Source organism: Bos indicus x Bos taurus, chromosome 15 (genome assembly GCF_003369695.1).
Source record: "Bos indicus x Bos taurus breed Angus x Brahman F1 hybrid chromosome 15, Bos_hybrid_MaternalHap_v2.0, whole genome shotgun sequence".
Taxonomy (NCBI): domain Eukaryota; kingdom Metazoa; phylum Chordata; class Mammalia; order Artiodactyla; family Bovidae; genus Bos; species Bos indicus x Bos taurus.
This window is the reverse complement of record NC_040090.1, coordinates 46,190,197-46,205,378: the sequence shown is the minus strand read 5'-3', so window position 1 is coordinate 46,205,378 and position 15,182 is coordinate 46,190,197. Positions and strand designations below refer to the sequence as shown.

General features: G+C 42.6%; 1 protein-coding gene across 1 annotated transcript in view; it reads right to left on the bottom strand.

Annotated features, from left to right (window-relative positions):
* PDE3B (phosphodiesterase 3B) overlaps window positions 1-6,220 on the bottom strand; it is a 162,037-nt gene extending 155,817 nt beyond the window's left edge. The window contains exon 1 of the mRNA XM_027563346.1: window positions 5,170-6,220. Coding sequence (XP_027419147.1) covers window positions 5,170-6,147 — 978 coding nt within the window. The 5' untranslated portion in view covers window positions 6,148-6,220. The remainder of the gene's footprint in view (window positions 1-5,169) is intronic.
* Between the last annotated feature and the right edge of the window lie 8,962 nt (window positions 6,221-15,182).

Here is a 15,182-nt window from a genome sequence, read left to right as displayed (position 1 = left end):
CGGCAGCCCATCAGGCTCCCCCGTCCCTGGGATTCTCCAGCCAAGAACACTAACTTTAAAATATGCTGAAAGCAAGTTTTACAAAATGTAAGGAAGCAACCAAATAATGTACTCTATCTGATAGAGGAGGGAAAAATCTATAAAGATAAGATACCTTCCAGGTAAATCAATACTGGAGAAAAAGTTGTAGGCTATAAAAGAGGAAGTAGGAAATACTCCTCTTCCCCAAATTCCAAGAACAGACTTCCAACAATCTCTTAAACAAACATGAAGCAGCTTGTAAATAATATGGTGAACAATGTTATAAACTGTCAGGAACTGCCCGCAGACAGAGCCCAGCTCTACTAAAGTTCTGCTTGGCTAACACAGCTGTCCAGTTTGTTTTGGTCAAACTGAAAGCCCTTAGGTAAAGCAGGCAACAGTCCATTCACTTCCATTCTTCCTCACCTCCCCTCCTTCCTCAACATACAACGTAAAAAAAGGCTCTGTGGCTGGCCTCTGAAGGCACCTGAGTTTGAGTCCAGCTGCATCCTAATAAGTCACCCTGAAATAACAATATCAGGTACCAAGTTTACCTATGACGTCATCATGAACTATGTGATTTCAAGAGTACCTCCTGTCTCTCACTTCCCTTTCTCTCCCACCACTACCCTCAACCTCTTTTAACCAGGGACACTGTTTATCAAGTAATTGGAGATGGCTGGCAAATTAAGTACAGCCTTGGAAAACCATGACCACAGGCGCATATGCTCTTTATAGCAAGCACTAGGGGAACTTGGAGTCAAGACGAAGCTTCTAGTCCTGAATCCCAATAATATCTCATGTCATAACCTAGAGACAATATTCTTTCTCCAGAGCTGAATTTTTTTCCTTTCTACAAATCTCTTCTCTCTCTTCTCTCTTCTATATCTATATAAACATGCTAATTTCTAGATAAACTTTTCCAGCATGTATAGATTCTTTCTGCTTTAGGAAAGGTTTAAGAAGGCAGGAGAATTCGCTAAGGAAACAGGCTGACTTGGTAACTGAAAGAGAACAAGGAAAGAGACTCAGAAAAGGGCCTGCCACTGAGAAGGATTAAAAAAATCAGAGGACAATGAAAAACAAACTTCACTAAACTTGACTGAAGCCAAAGTTTTACTTATGGCTGGCCCTGTTTACCTTCCACTCTGTGTGGGAAAACAAACTATGGAGATGTTACTGTTTCATGTGGTACAATGAAAATATTCTCTCACACATCATCACATCACTGCTCCACAGGACTTGTCAACTTTTATTTTTAAACGCGGCCAACTCTGCTACCACGCAGTTTTGTTCTCAGCTTATACACTTAATTTGAGCATCCCTTTGGTATCAAAAGGCTTCTTAATCTTAACACATTTTAATACATTTCTTAAAGGAGATTTTAATCAGTGTGAATGGTAAAAGCAAAAGAAAAACTCTACATACACATCAGGAACAATAAGCAGTCCTCAAACAGCTAGAGCCATGGATGGATGCAGGGAAAAGGTGTTCCATAAGTTCTAACGGCTTTTTAAAAAAACAAAACACAAGGCTAAAAACAGATAATTACGGGCTGTGCAAGTAAGGGTCAAGGGCATGAACCTTATTCTGTGTACAATGAAAAGCCATAAGAGATTTCTGAAACACAGCAAGTGATTTGATAAAAATCTGTTTTTGAACGATAACTCTGATGGCAAGGTACATATAATATTTACAAAATAAAGCATAAAACACACTATGTAGGCTGATGTTTCATTGTAAAATATTAACACGAAATTAGAATTGGCCAAATTTCACAGTATTCTTTAAAAAATTCATAGAAGGTTATGCCTTGCAAATTCCTTAGGAAAATAATCACTTAAACTAAAATCTTTTTAAAAGCTTCATACTACATGTGTATCCTTTTTCAAATAAAATTAACACTTTAAATAATATTTATGTGCTTTAAGGCCACAGAATTTTAAAATATTTACCTAACCATTTAGAAAGCACTCAGCATTTTAGGTATAGAAAAATATCTCACAAACAGACTAACCTCGTATTTACCTAGTCTATCACACACAAAATGATCTGGTTTACAGCTGAAATCTCCACTGTAGAAAGTATAATGAAAATGACACAGAAATGTAGTTTGTTAAATTCTGGCCAAAGTATCTCATATAGGCAACTAAAAAAAATTTTTTTTAACTTCCTATTAGTTTCAGCTGAATCTTGGCAAACATACTCCAAACTTAGTGCTTCTTTCCATTAACCCAAGGAGGAACATAGTCAGCAGTAACTAAACAGTAAACCTAACTGTGAAAATCATGTTTTACAAACATATGCTATTATGCTTCAATACAGTATCCAACATAACAATCTAAAAGTTAAAAATTACCTAACATCTACTTTCACACAATTAAAAACATTTTTATTGACACGAGTTTTCAATTGCTTTTCAAAGATGTTCATAAAAATGTTTAAATTCGTAAGGAAATGAAGTATAATAAATTTATCAATCCAAAAATGAATGTCCACATATACGGGTTAAAAGAAAAGTTCTATTAAAAAATACAGACTATTTCTTAATATTTTTCAGTTATCATACCTTGGAAAATATAGGCTAGCAATATCAACATTAAACATTTAAGTAAAACTTCAAGATCTATTAACTTGTGAAGTTTTTTTATACTTGCATTTGTAGCTTACAAAAAATGTAAACTAACTACAAGAAATGAGTTCTAGAATTGAAAGGTGGTATAGAATTCATCTACTGGATCCCCTGATTTGACAAGAGACTGAGACTCAGAAAAGCTCACCAACTTTTCCAATATGACAGTAGACCCAAGACTTTACCCTTGAATCTCTATGAATCCAGGGCACTTTCCCCAATATCAGATTCTACCCAAAACTGTTTGTCTCCCTTCATTTTCTGAAATAAGAGAGTGACTTTACAATGATCACATACAAAGTTTGGCACTTTTAAAATTAGAAAATCCCTTAATCTTTTACTTCTATAAAAGTATAGGTTTCCACTTAATTTCTTTCATATAAGGTACATGCAAACAAAACCACAGATCCACTGCTGAACTTCAGGAAAAAAGCATAAGTAAAAATTTTCATTATTACAATGTCTGCCAAGTTAAAAACATCTAGTAGTTTCTAGTATTACCAAAAGAATATTATAGTTTGACCCTGAACATTAGCTAACCTATATAAACCCCTGAACTATTAGCATATACTTAAGACCCCCCAAAAAATGTTCCTATTCATAGTGGAATGTGAAGTGTTTTCTGTACTAATAAAATATGCCTTTTTTTAAAAGCACAAATTGTATTTTCCTCTAATACAAATAACAATTAAAGCTACCTAGCATAACAATGCCACACCTGGTTAACTGTTGAAAAAAGGTTGCTGTGATGGAAAGAGCACCAAACCAGGAATTTTCAATTAATAAGATAACAGCCATAATTCACTACTCCAACACACTACAATTATGTTAAACTGTAATACTACTACGCTCAGGAAAAGTGTCTACCAGTGTAATGAAACTATGTTAAAACACTTTCCTGGTGTTAAAAAATGCAATCTATTCACACAAAGTCAAATGTCCATCCAATGTTATTCCTGTCTATGAAAATAGTTGGTATGACTTTTCTCTACAGTGAATCTTCTTCTGACAATTTTTCTCCTGATACATGTTTTCCTGGGCATTGTCTACTATTATCATTGGTAGTAAACTGAGAAAACAAAACGCATGATATTTTTTGAACAATTTTTTTTCAAGCATTTGACCAAATACAGACCACAAAAGCGGCCTCTGAAAACACTTTTCAGGAAGCAAGGTGTTTGTCTCTTTGAGCACTACAGATAGTGTAGTAGTTTATAGATTATATTGAAGAGCAAAGAGCAAAAAAAAAAAATCAGAATTAGTAACAATAAGAAACTTCTGTTTCAGATATATTAGGTCCCCAGTGTAAGATGTTTCACTAATCAAAAAGTCTGAAAACCAAGGGTATAAACTCCTGATGCTGCTGCTGCTGCTAAGTCACTTCAGTCGAGTCCAACTCCGTGCGACCCCATAGACTTGCTCATTTAAGCAAACCTCTACATTTATCCTCTTAGCTGCTTAGAAGAAGGTATTGAAAACTGAAAAATCTAGGTTCAAATCCCAGCACTTCCACTGTTAATGATAATGTGTGAAGTTGGGTAATCTCTATAAGCCTCAGTTTGCTCATCTCTAACTTGAGGTTAATGTCATCTATTATACAGTGTCCTTGTGAAGGTTTAAGACAATACAAGTATTTTGCACTTAGTAAAATGCTCAGTGAATAGTAGCTATACTTAGTGAGTTTCTTCCTAATGTAGAACAGGTAAGATTTCCCTAGGCTATCAAGACAAACTCTTTCCCTAATAATGATTTCAATTCCTTAAAAAAAAAAATGTAAACCTACAGAAAAATAAATTGTAAACGTTTTTGGTATATTTCCAAACATTACTAAGATTAAAGGTTAAATTGTTACAACATTCTCCTAATTATGCAACAAACACACAGGACCACGAGTTAGTCTGTAAAAGATTATATTAGCTTATTACTGCTGAAATTTGGGGTGGGGGTGGGGGAAGAAACCTCTTAAAATTATCCCCAACGGTCTTTTCATCTAAGTTAACAAGTCTCTGTTCCAAAACTCATCACTTTTCTTTTAATTGTAAGACCTAAGATTTGTCCTATTATCAAGAATAATACTGATTATTTAATACCGATTAAAATTCACACATCTATATATTCACTCATTCTAACGGCTGTATGTTATCTTTGAGGGAAACAGCACCATTATTACAGCAACAAATAAATGACACCAGAAGTGTCATAATGTAATTCTTCAAATAATTCACTTCATTCTTCTGAGAACGCATCTACTGCATAAACAATCTCTTTAAAAAGTGTAGCATGCTTAGTCTGCTATTTCATTTCTATTCAAAGATAAATGGTACTTCTGCGTTTTTTTGTTTTTGTTTTTCTAAGCTTCCTGTATTTTAGGAGTTATTTCCAGAATAAAACTTTTTTTTTTTTTTTTTTTTACCCTGGAAGTAAACAAGCTTTCAAACGCACTAATTCAATTCAGGAACTGAAGCGATAAAACCGCCCTCCTTTCCTTAGCAAACCTTTCCTTTCTGGAAACATACCTGTTCTCTCGAGATGCAAGGCAACGAAGGTCTCCTGAACATTTTGCAACTGCCATAGTAACCGCCTGAAGTTTCTCCGAATGACACGCAGCTGGACCTCCTCCGGGGTCTGATCACAGGCACTTTTTCTTCTGCGGTACTGGACAACTGAGGTTGCTGGGGAGCTTCCCTGATTTGAAAGAAGTGATCCAGCCCCAGGGCCAGCAGGCAGCCGACGCCCCCCACCAGGCAGGACAGCAGGGGCCGGAGGGCTGGAGGCAGCGCCCCAAGGCTGGTGAAGGACACCCACCAGACGAAGCTGGAGAAGAGCAGCACCACGATGCTGTGCCGGAGCCTCCCCGGCTGCGCGAGCGTCAACAAGCCCACGCAGCTCAGCACCAAGAACCACCGGCCCGCCACCGCTGGGGGTGTGTGCGGGACCGGGGCCCCGGCGTCTCCGTCCCCCCGAGACCAGGATTCCCACTGCCCCACCAAGAAGTCCCCCAGGTAACAGCAGGCGGGGAGTGCCAGCAGCCACCAGGAGCCGCCGCCGCTCCGGCCCGGCCCGGCGCCCCGCTTGGTCCGGGTCAAGAAGCAGGTGAGGAAGAAGAAGGCACAGGCGATGCTGAAGAGGGGGCTGAGGCTTTGCGAGCAGACGCTCAGCAGGGTCCGCAACCGGGCGGCCCCAGCAGCCCAGCTCTCGGGCCCCGAGCCGAGCAGCAGGGCGAGGACAAAGGTGGCCAAGGCGCCCAGCAAGAGGCGCGCCCGGGAGAAGGGGGAGCCGCGCCGCGGCTGCTGAGGGGAGGCGGGCGGCGGCAGCAGCAGCTCCACGTTGCAGAAGCGGCAGAGGTGGAAGAAGAAGCCGCGCGGAGGGTCCTGCCGCAGGGGGCTCACGCAGCCCTTCACGTAGCCGTTCCTCACACTCTCGGGGGGCGAGGCGGCCCCGTCCGGCGGCGGCGGGGACCGCATGGCTTTGGCGTCTCGCTCGTCCCTCCTCATGGCCGGGACGCCCGGTGGCCGCGGGGGCTCGGCACGCCCCGCTCGGACCGCAGCGGCCGCTCGCGCTCCCTCCCGCCTGGCCCCCACGCTCGGAGCGCCCCCCGGCTCGGCGGCGCGTCAGGGCTGCGCCCGCCGCCGCGGCCCGGGGTCCCCGCCGCGCGGGTGGAGGAGCGGCGGGGTCCGGGACATGCTGGCTGAGAAGAGGGGCGGAGGGGGCTCCTCTCCGGGACTTCGGTGGCCGGACCCCGCCCCCCTTCCTGTTACCCCGGGCACTTCTTGGGACTGGAGTGTCCGCGTCGCCTCCCGGCTCCCGCGGGCTGCAACAGTTACCTCTCGGCCCCAGCCTGGTCCGTTGGGCGCGCGAGCGGCGGGCGGGCGCTCCTCCCCCGCCGCTGTCCCGGCCGGGTGCGCGCCCCGCCCGCCCGCCTGCGCGCGCCCGCGCCCCGGCCCGTCCGGCAGCCAAGGGCGCCGCCGCTCCTGCCGGCCGCCTGCCCCATCGCGGGCTGGGGACCCCAGCCGCCTCAGCGTTCCCAGACTGGGGAGAGCGCGGCTTGCGGCCGCCCGGAGACCGATCCAGGTTGGGAGGAATGGGAGGGACCCTTTTCGGATAGAAGGGGGCAAGCCCGCCATCCTGGGATTCCCCCCAGGCGCTCAGGTTCCTTTGGGGTAAGTCACAGACCTCAGGCAGGCTCCGACAGGTTACCACTGGGGGCGTAGGGAAAGAGGGCGCTTATGGTCCCCAAGGGGAGTGCCTAGTAGAGAAACCGAGTTGAGGTGGGGAGGCGACGGGTCCCGCCTTTACCCCCATCCCAGTTTAGGGTGGACCCTTGGGATGTCCAAGCCGAGCTGCGACCTGGTAAGTGCCAGTCCCCACCAAAGTCATGGGGAAGAAGCCTTGATCACTGTGGCTAGGTCTGTCCTTAACAGCAGCGGGGATTCTTGAGCCATGCAGCAGGCCCTTGCAGTGGCTTTTTAGGGAGGAGCACGTACGTCGAGCGCTCCCTGGGAGCATCCTAGTCGGTATTACCGAGTCTGTCTTCCTCAAGAACCATCTTAATAAAGGGAGGAGCTACCGTCCCATCGTCCCTGCACCCTTGCCAAACTACCAGTGGGTCCACATCTGTTTCTGCCTCAGAAAGCATGGAAAATCTGTTGTCGAAAAGATCTTCCCACATTGAAGGCTTTCCACTGTAACTGCATATTGGGGGTGGGGGGAATGGGAGGATTAGGAGTTCACTCCAAGACCATTGCCAGGTTTGGATCAGTTGGCCGTGAGAGAAGCCAAATAAGATGTTATCTGTGAATTACTGATGAAACTAGCTACATGTGGGAAACACGGACTCGAAAGCGGGAAGAACTGCTGTACGGAAGGGACTGCTCTGGAATCTCACCAATCATAACTATCTTAGTGACTGAACTGTGTTTCCCTCCTCCAAAACTCTCCCTTCCACCTCATGACAGGCCTGCATGTCTCAAAGAGCTAATTCCACATTTTTCCAGGGAGATGTGAAACCTTACTGTGTGGTAAATCCCACAAACAGGCCCATTTTTCACCAATTAATCTTTGCCCACAGCCAAGACCATTTTTGTATATGGTCATAGTTCACATGCATAGCAGAAATCACAGTGAAATTAGCACAAGAATTGGACCAAGATGAAAAAAGACCAGAATTTTTGTCTGCTTCTTAGATAAAGGAAAAAATATGTAATAGAGTTTTCAAATTGATTACTCAAATGCTTGCCCTAAGAGATAAAAATCCATGGGGTCTTTTTTTTCACCAGGACAGTTGAAATTCTTTTTAAAAATATCTCATTTCAACAGAACTCCGCAAATACATTTTTAAATGTATTTAAAAATAAACAGGACTCATCATTACCAAAGAGTAAATTAGGAAGCTTGATGGATACATTTTGAGCTTGTACAGAAGGGCATGGCAGGCTAGTGTCAGCGTCACTGAAATGCCCATTATAAATTCTAATTGGAAATAATAAATTGCTCTGATATAATAAATTCAGATTAAAGTTGTTAATAAATACAGTTGTTATCATTATTACTGTTGTTTTAAAACCTTAGGCTATCATCTGAAGTAGGATAGGCATGGTAATGGAAATAGTGGTAAACTAGAAATCCATTTCATTGTTTCTAGTCATGGCCCAGCCATTCATACCCCAGCATTAAGCAAGTCATGTAACTTTTACAGGCCTCAGTGTCCACAGTTGTAAAGTGAAGCAATTTGATTTTGATGATCTTAAAATCACTTCCAGTTTTAAAAAGCTGTGATTTCTACATGCCAAAAATATATAGGCATTTTTAGGATCCAAGTATTGCTAAGAGTAATAAAGTAAATAAGGCAGAGCACCAAAAAATTGATGCCTTCAAACTGTGTTCCTAGAGAAGACTCCTGAGAGTCCCTTGAACAGCAAGGAGATCAAGCCAGTCAATCTCAAGGGAAATCAACTCTGAATATTCATTGGAAGGACTGAAGCTGAAGCTTCAGTATTTTGGTCATCTGATACGAATAGCCAGCTCATTGGAAAAGTCCCTGATGCTAGAAAAGATTGAGGGCAGAAGGAGAAGAGGGTGTCAGAGGATAAGATGACTGGATTGCATTACCCATGCAATGGACATGAACTTGGGCAAACTAAGAGATGATGAGGGACAGGGAAGCCTGGCATGCCGCAGTCCATGAGATCTCAGAGTCGGACACGACTGGGCGACTGAACAACAACAATTGCTACGAGCAACCTTTGAATTATTCATACCACCAAACTAAAGCAAACTCTGTGTTGACAAAGATAAAAGGATTTGTATCCAAGGACTATTATCTGGAAAATAAAATGCAAAGTCCTCTTTGTACTTCCCAGTTCTCCTTCCCTGAACCAATTCCAGCACCTGAGAAGATTGCAAAATAAAATGTAAGGACATGCCCAAAGACCATCAGTTAACTTAACTAAAAGTGGAAGTGTTAGTCACTCAGTTGTGTCAACTCTTTGTGACCCCATGGACTGTAGCCCACCAGGCTCCACTGTACGTGGGATTCTCCAGGCAAGAATACTGGAGAGGGTAGCCATTCCCTTCTCCAGGGGATCTTCCCAACCCAGAGATGGAACCCAGGTCTCCTGCATTGCAGGCAGATTCTTTACCGTCTTAGCCACCAGGGAAGAACGCTTTCACTTACTTAACTAAAAATATGAATCAGCTAGCGATGTTTATAACAACTTCCTTCTCTCTTTACAGTTTTTGTCTGAGATTATTAGTAGGTCACATGTCTTAGAGTTCAAATTATTTATTTTTTTGCCACTATTAAGCAACCAGTAGAATTATTTAGCTCCTGTCTTTGGGTTTAAGAATGTACGAACGTTATCTGTTGTGGAAAAAAAAGACCTAAAGTGATAACATACTTTTGACTTTTCTCAACCATCTCTATCTCAGCCTCATTTTTACCTGACTTTGCCTTCCCTCATGTCTTGACACATAATCTCCCCACTGGACTCATTCTTCCAGTTTACTGATCCCTCACATAGGATCCTGGTGCTTACCACCCAGCTCCTGAGTCCTTCTGGTGCAGTGCAACCCCCGTCTATTTCTGTATTCTGAATAGGAGGTCCTTGCCCTCAAACCCTGAAGACCCAGTTTTCCCATGTGCCCCAGTTTATAGGATGAGAATTTTGTTTTGTTCTCTATATTAGGTCCCCAAATCAATAAGCTGCCAATGATGCAATTAATTATGGAAGAACTAAAATCGTGCCTGGCTCATTCCAGTGTCAGGGCCAAAAGCTCTGCCCATAAACAGTAGTCTACTGGTAAGGACCCGATTGGTGGGCCTTCTAGATGCCACTGCCTGCCCACTTATCTAAGCGTACAGGCACCAAATGAGATGTCCCATTGCTGGGCTCAACCCAAATGTTAGAACACCCAGTTTTTCATGTGGGACCTCTGGGTCTCATTATTCCTTGTTTGGAAATTGCTCTCTGTGTGAATTCTCTTGTTCTGTCCTTTGTCCTCAAGGAAGCCAAAATAACACATGACCTCTTCTTAGGTCTTAGCAACTCCTCCCCACTTCTTCTGTCCTCTGATGAGTCTTAACTCCTCATCCTTATACCTTGTGCTTTCAGTCTCCTTTTTAAAAGAAGACAGGATTTCCTAAACTCTAAAATCCAGATGTAAAGAAAATCCATTTCTAGAGCAGGATTCCCAGAAATTCCCTTCCAAAATTAAAAATTTTAAATGGATCATAGTCCCTACACATATTGGTAATCATATTATCATGGAATATAAGTAGGAAAGGGTGGGTAAAGGTGAATGGATGAGGGCTAAGACTCTATCCAGTCACTATCACTGTTCCATGATTAAGTGAATTCTCAGGTTCTGACTCCTCAGCTCAATTTAAGGAGGAGCCTAAAGATTTGCTAAGAACAGTTGAACAGTAGCAGATAAAGATTATCAGTTCTTTAAGAACTTTTTAAATTACAGTTCTTATTCTGTATTGTCATCTCTCAGCCCTAGTTTTCAAATTTCTTCAAAAGAATTGTTATGCAAATAAAAGCAGACTTGTTATTGAAGTGGGCCTCCCTGAAGTGGCTCAGAGGGTAAAGAAACCTCCTGCAATGCAGGAGACCTGGATTTGATCCCTAAGTCAGAAAAATCCCCTGGAGAAAGAAGTGGCAACCCACTCCAGTATTCTTGCCTGGAGAATTCTATGAACAGAGAAGACTTGCAGGCTACAGTCAGTCCATGCAGGTCGCAAAAAGTTGGACAAGACTGTGTGACAAACACCGTTATTGAAGTGGAGATGTCCTGGGTCAGAGCCTGACTACTAGCAGGTCTCTGACACCTCCTACTCTGATCTGAAGCCCCTCTTTGGAATCCTTGGGCCAAAAGAAAGGAAGAAAGTAGAGAAGGAGGGAAACAAAGAAGGGAAGGAGGGAGGAAGGGAAAGAAAAGGGAAAAAATTTTGGAAGGGAGGGAGGGAGAGATGGGGGAAAGAAAGAAAGGAAGGGAGAGAGGGAGGAAGGAAAGGAGGAAAGGGGAGGGAGGGAAGAAGGAAGGAAGATTTAAAGCCTCTGTAATAGACTGTAAAATGGATCTGAATTGGATTTTGGAAAGTGGTTAGGATTGCGTTCTCTTTCTAAAATGTAACTTTTCAGAATTCAGTAATAAAGCAATCCTAATTTTTCAGGGATAAAGATATAAAGCAGTCTGAAAAAGAAATTTTCATAAATAGCCAGTAAATTAAGCAGTGTCACTGAGATTCCAAATTCCAAAACTAGAAGGCTTTCTTAAGATAGGAGAAAACTTTAAAAGGTATTGAAAGAATGAAAGAAATAACATTTTCAAACTTACATTTGAAAACAAGAAGACTGGCTTTTCTCTGGAAAGAAAGGTATATTCTATTCCTATGGTACAGAAAGGTTTGTTCTGTTTTCAATATGCAGTGGCAGTTGCCTAAGTGTGTTGCTGCTTCTATTGCTGCTAAGTCGCTTCAGTAGTGTCCGACTCTGTGCGACCCCATAGATGGCAGCCCACCAGGCTCCCCCGTCCCTGGGATTCTCCAGGCAAGAACACTGGAGTGGGTTGCCATTTCCTTCTCCAATGCATGAAAGTGAAAGTGAAGTCGCTCAGTCGTGTCCAACTCTTAGCAACCCCATGGACTGCAGCCTACCAGGCTCCTCCATCCATGGGATTTTCCAGGCCAGAGTACTGGAGTGGGGTGCCATTGCCTTCTCCATCTAAGTGTGTTAATACTACCTATTTTTCTTCCAGCTAATACTCATCTCAGAATCTGAACCTCACTTTGACTCACTCTTTAGATCATCTCAACAAGTATTTATTGATTGCCCTCTATATGCAGAGCGTCATGCTAGATGCTAGTCAGAATAATTAAAAACTACTGTAGAAACTTCTAGAAGCTTCCTCAAGATGCAGTTTTATGTGGGAGGTAGGGCCTATGTACATAGATCTTTAAAGAGCACAAGAGAATACATGATTAAAAAAAAAAAAACTTGGGAATGTGCTTGAGAACTATTAAGAAAGGAGAGAGTCATTCTTCTCTGGAGTCTCCCTCCTGTGTGGTCATCTCAGCTCGTTTTCAAGTTTTGTCCTCTCCCCAGTATCTGGATGGCTGTCTTCCTCCCTCTCTCCCCTCTGCCCACCTTCTCTCTCTCATCTCTATATTTAATCCCTCACTTCTTTTACTTCCTCGGCTCTCCTACGCACCATTCCCTTCTGCCAGCGATGAACCTCTCTCCCGTAATGAATGCATTCATTCATTCAACGTTTATCAAGTGCCTGACATTGTGCTGGGGACTGTGCTAGCTGACAAAGATACAATGATGAAAGATGGGATTCCTTCCCTTCAGGGTTCATGGTGAAAGCTAGAAAAGTAAGTAAGCTCAGTGTACTGAACGAGCTCAGAGGAGGGAACCTAACCCAGACCAAGGGTGGAGTATTGGGCAAGGAGTAATGCTCTTGAGGAATCAGAGAAGGAGATTTTGAGGCTCCATACTGAAAGATGCCTTCCAGACTTTCCTGGCTCAGACGGTAAAAGCATCTGCTTACAATGCGGGAGACCCGGATTCCATCCCTGGGTCGGGAAGATCCCCTGGCGAAGGAAACGACAACTCACTCCAGTACTCTTGCTTGGAAAATCCCATGGACGGAGAAGTCTGGTAGGCTACAGTCTGTGGGTTCACAAAGAGTCGGACACGACTGAGTGACTTCACTTTCACTTTCACTGAAAGATGAGACATTAACTAAATAAAATAGGAGAAAAGATAGCCTGGACAAAGGAAGCAAGTGAGTTTAAAGTTTTGGAAGAACAGTGCATTGGGCTGGAGTGTAAGATATGAAGCGGGAAAGAACAAAAGTGTAAGGAATTGAGGAGGCTAGAGAGATGGTATGGAGAAGGCAATGGCAACCCACTCCAGTACTCTTGCCTGGAAAATCCCATGGATGGAGGAGCCTGGTAGGCTGCAGTCCATGGGGTCCTAGGAGTTGGACACGACTGAGCGACTTCACTTTCAGTTTTAACTTTTATGCATTGGAGAAGGAAATGGCAACCCACTCCAGTGTTCTTGCCTGGAGAATCCCAGGGACGGGGGAGCCTGGTGGGCTGCCATCTATGGGGTCGCACAGAGTCGGACACGACTGAAGCGACTTAGCAGCAGCAGCAGCAGCAGCAGAGAGATGGTATGGTCCTAACATGAAACTGGAATTTATTGTTACGATTTGTTATACAAATGTTCCTTTTCTATTTGTTTGTTTACATAGTAAAGTCTTCAATATACTCCTCAAACATAAGAATCCTGTCTTAGTCTCCATCCTATGCATAAGCACTCAGTTAATGCATAAGCACTCAGTTAATGCTCAAAAATTTTTGAAGTAAAACAATTTACATCAGAGTTTTTTAGTTGCATGCCCTTTGGTTTTGTTATTGTTTTATTAGTCAATGAGTTTTCACTGAAACTTTTAATACCTGATTTAAAGTTTCCATATTATTACTGAAAAATATTTTTCTTAACATCCATTTGCACAAAATCAGTAAAAGAACACTTTCTCTTAGATTTATAGAAATTATTAAGCTTGATTTGATTTCCACTATAAGGTAAATGTTTAAGAGATGTGTGGGCGAATTATTTTTTTTTACTCAAGTGATAGTACCTAGATTTCTTTTGCCATGAAAGAATATATTCTACTGCTTTAAGAATTTTCCTTTTTTTATGTCTCTTTTTCAGAGCAACAACTGTATCTATGAAGCAAATCCACTATATTCTTACCAAAAGTAACTGGTCAAAGTATAGACCTGAAACTGTTAATCTGAAATTGCTTGGATTTTTTTTTTTTTTAATTAAACCTAAAGCCCGAATCTTGAACAATAAACAGCAATGCAGACTCTTTCCAAGTTTCCTGTTCCCTCCTTAGACAAGCGGTAGTTTCTTCAGCTCTGGCTATCCCAGCAGATCTGAAGGGTCACAGCCACGACGGTGGCAGCCTACCGTTGACACTGAACTTGTGGTTAATTGTGGAGTTCTGCCACAAAACCACCTCACTACCACAAGCTGGATTCTTGCCCAGGAGGGTGACACACTGCCAGGCTAAGCAACGTACAGGAGGCAGGAAGAGCAAACTGCCTTTTACCCCAGGCAGCCGTTGTTTCTGGATTCCAGTGGAGCCAGAAGTGAGGCACACTAGGAAAATTTAGAAGTATGCTTTCTCCACTAAACCTACTTCAAATGTATTTGTGTTGTTTTTTAAGAGAAGCTCAGAAAGATTCTTCCAATTCATTATCTAGCATCATCAACAAAGGCAAGACTATTCATTACTAAATTTTTCAAAATGAGCATTGGGATTGGAAATAAAATGATTGCTGTTAACTAGTAAGTGAGCCACATACATATGATCACTGCAAAGAGGAGCAAATAATGTGTCTTTGTGTGTGTTGCTAAGCTCCACACTGCAGCAGGGCAGCTCTGGGAACTTTGAAAGTCAGGGCAGCATGCTGCGAGGGAAGGAAACTTTAGAGTCAATCAGATCTAGTTACCACTTTGCAGCTGCAGGACCTTGGAAGTTACCTAATGTTTCATGTTACCTGCCTCATCTACAAAATGGGAATAACAGTGTCTACCTCATAGGGTCATCGTTAATCTGTAAAATGACTACCAATGACTAGATGCTTTATAAATGTAAGTTTATTTTTCTTATATCCTATTCTCTTAACATTCTTCATCCTTTCCGGACTTTCCAGGATTCTATCGATGCTGGGTTTTTCCAAGATCCCCAGATTATATCATCTGTTCAACTTGTTTTCAAGAATTCCTTTCAATGCTATATCAATCAACCAGGAATCTGTCTTTCTAACTACACAGATAGATAAATTAGCAGCTCTCTTTCATCACAAGGCAAATGCTATAGGGATTTTATGCTCTATTCTAATTCTTTACTATAAATGCAAACAAATTTAATACATTAATTTTTAAAGGAATGACTGACTACACAGTATTATCATAATTTTATGGGTTTACACATCTGAGATCCC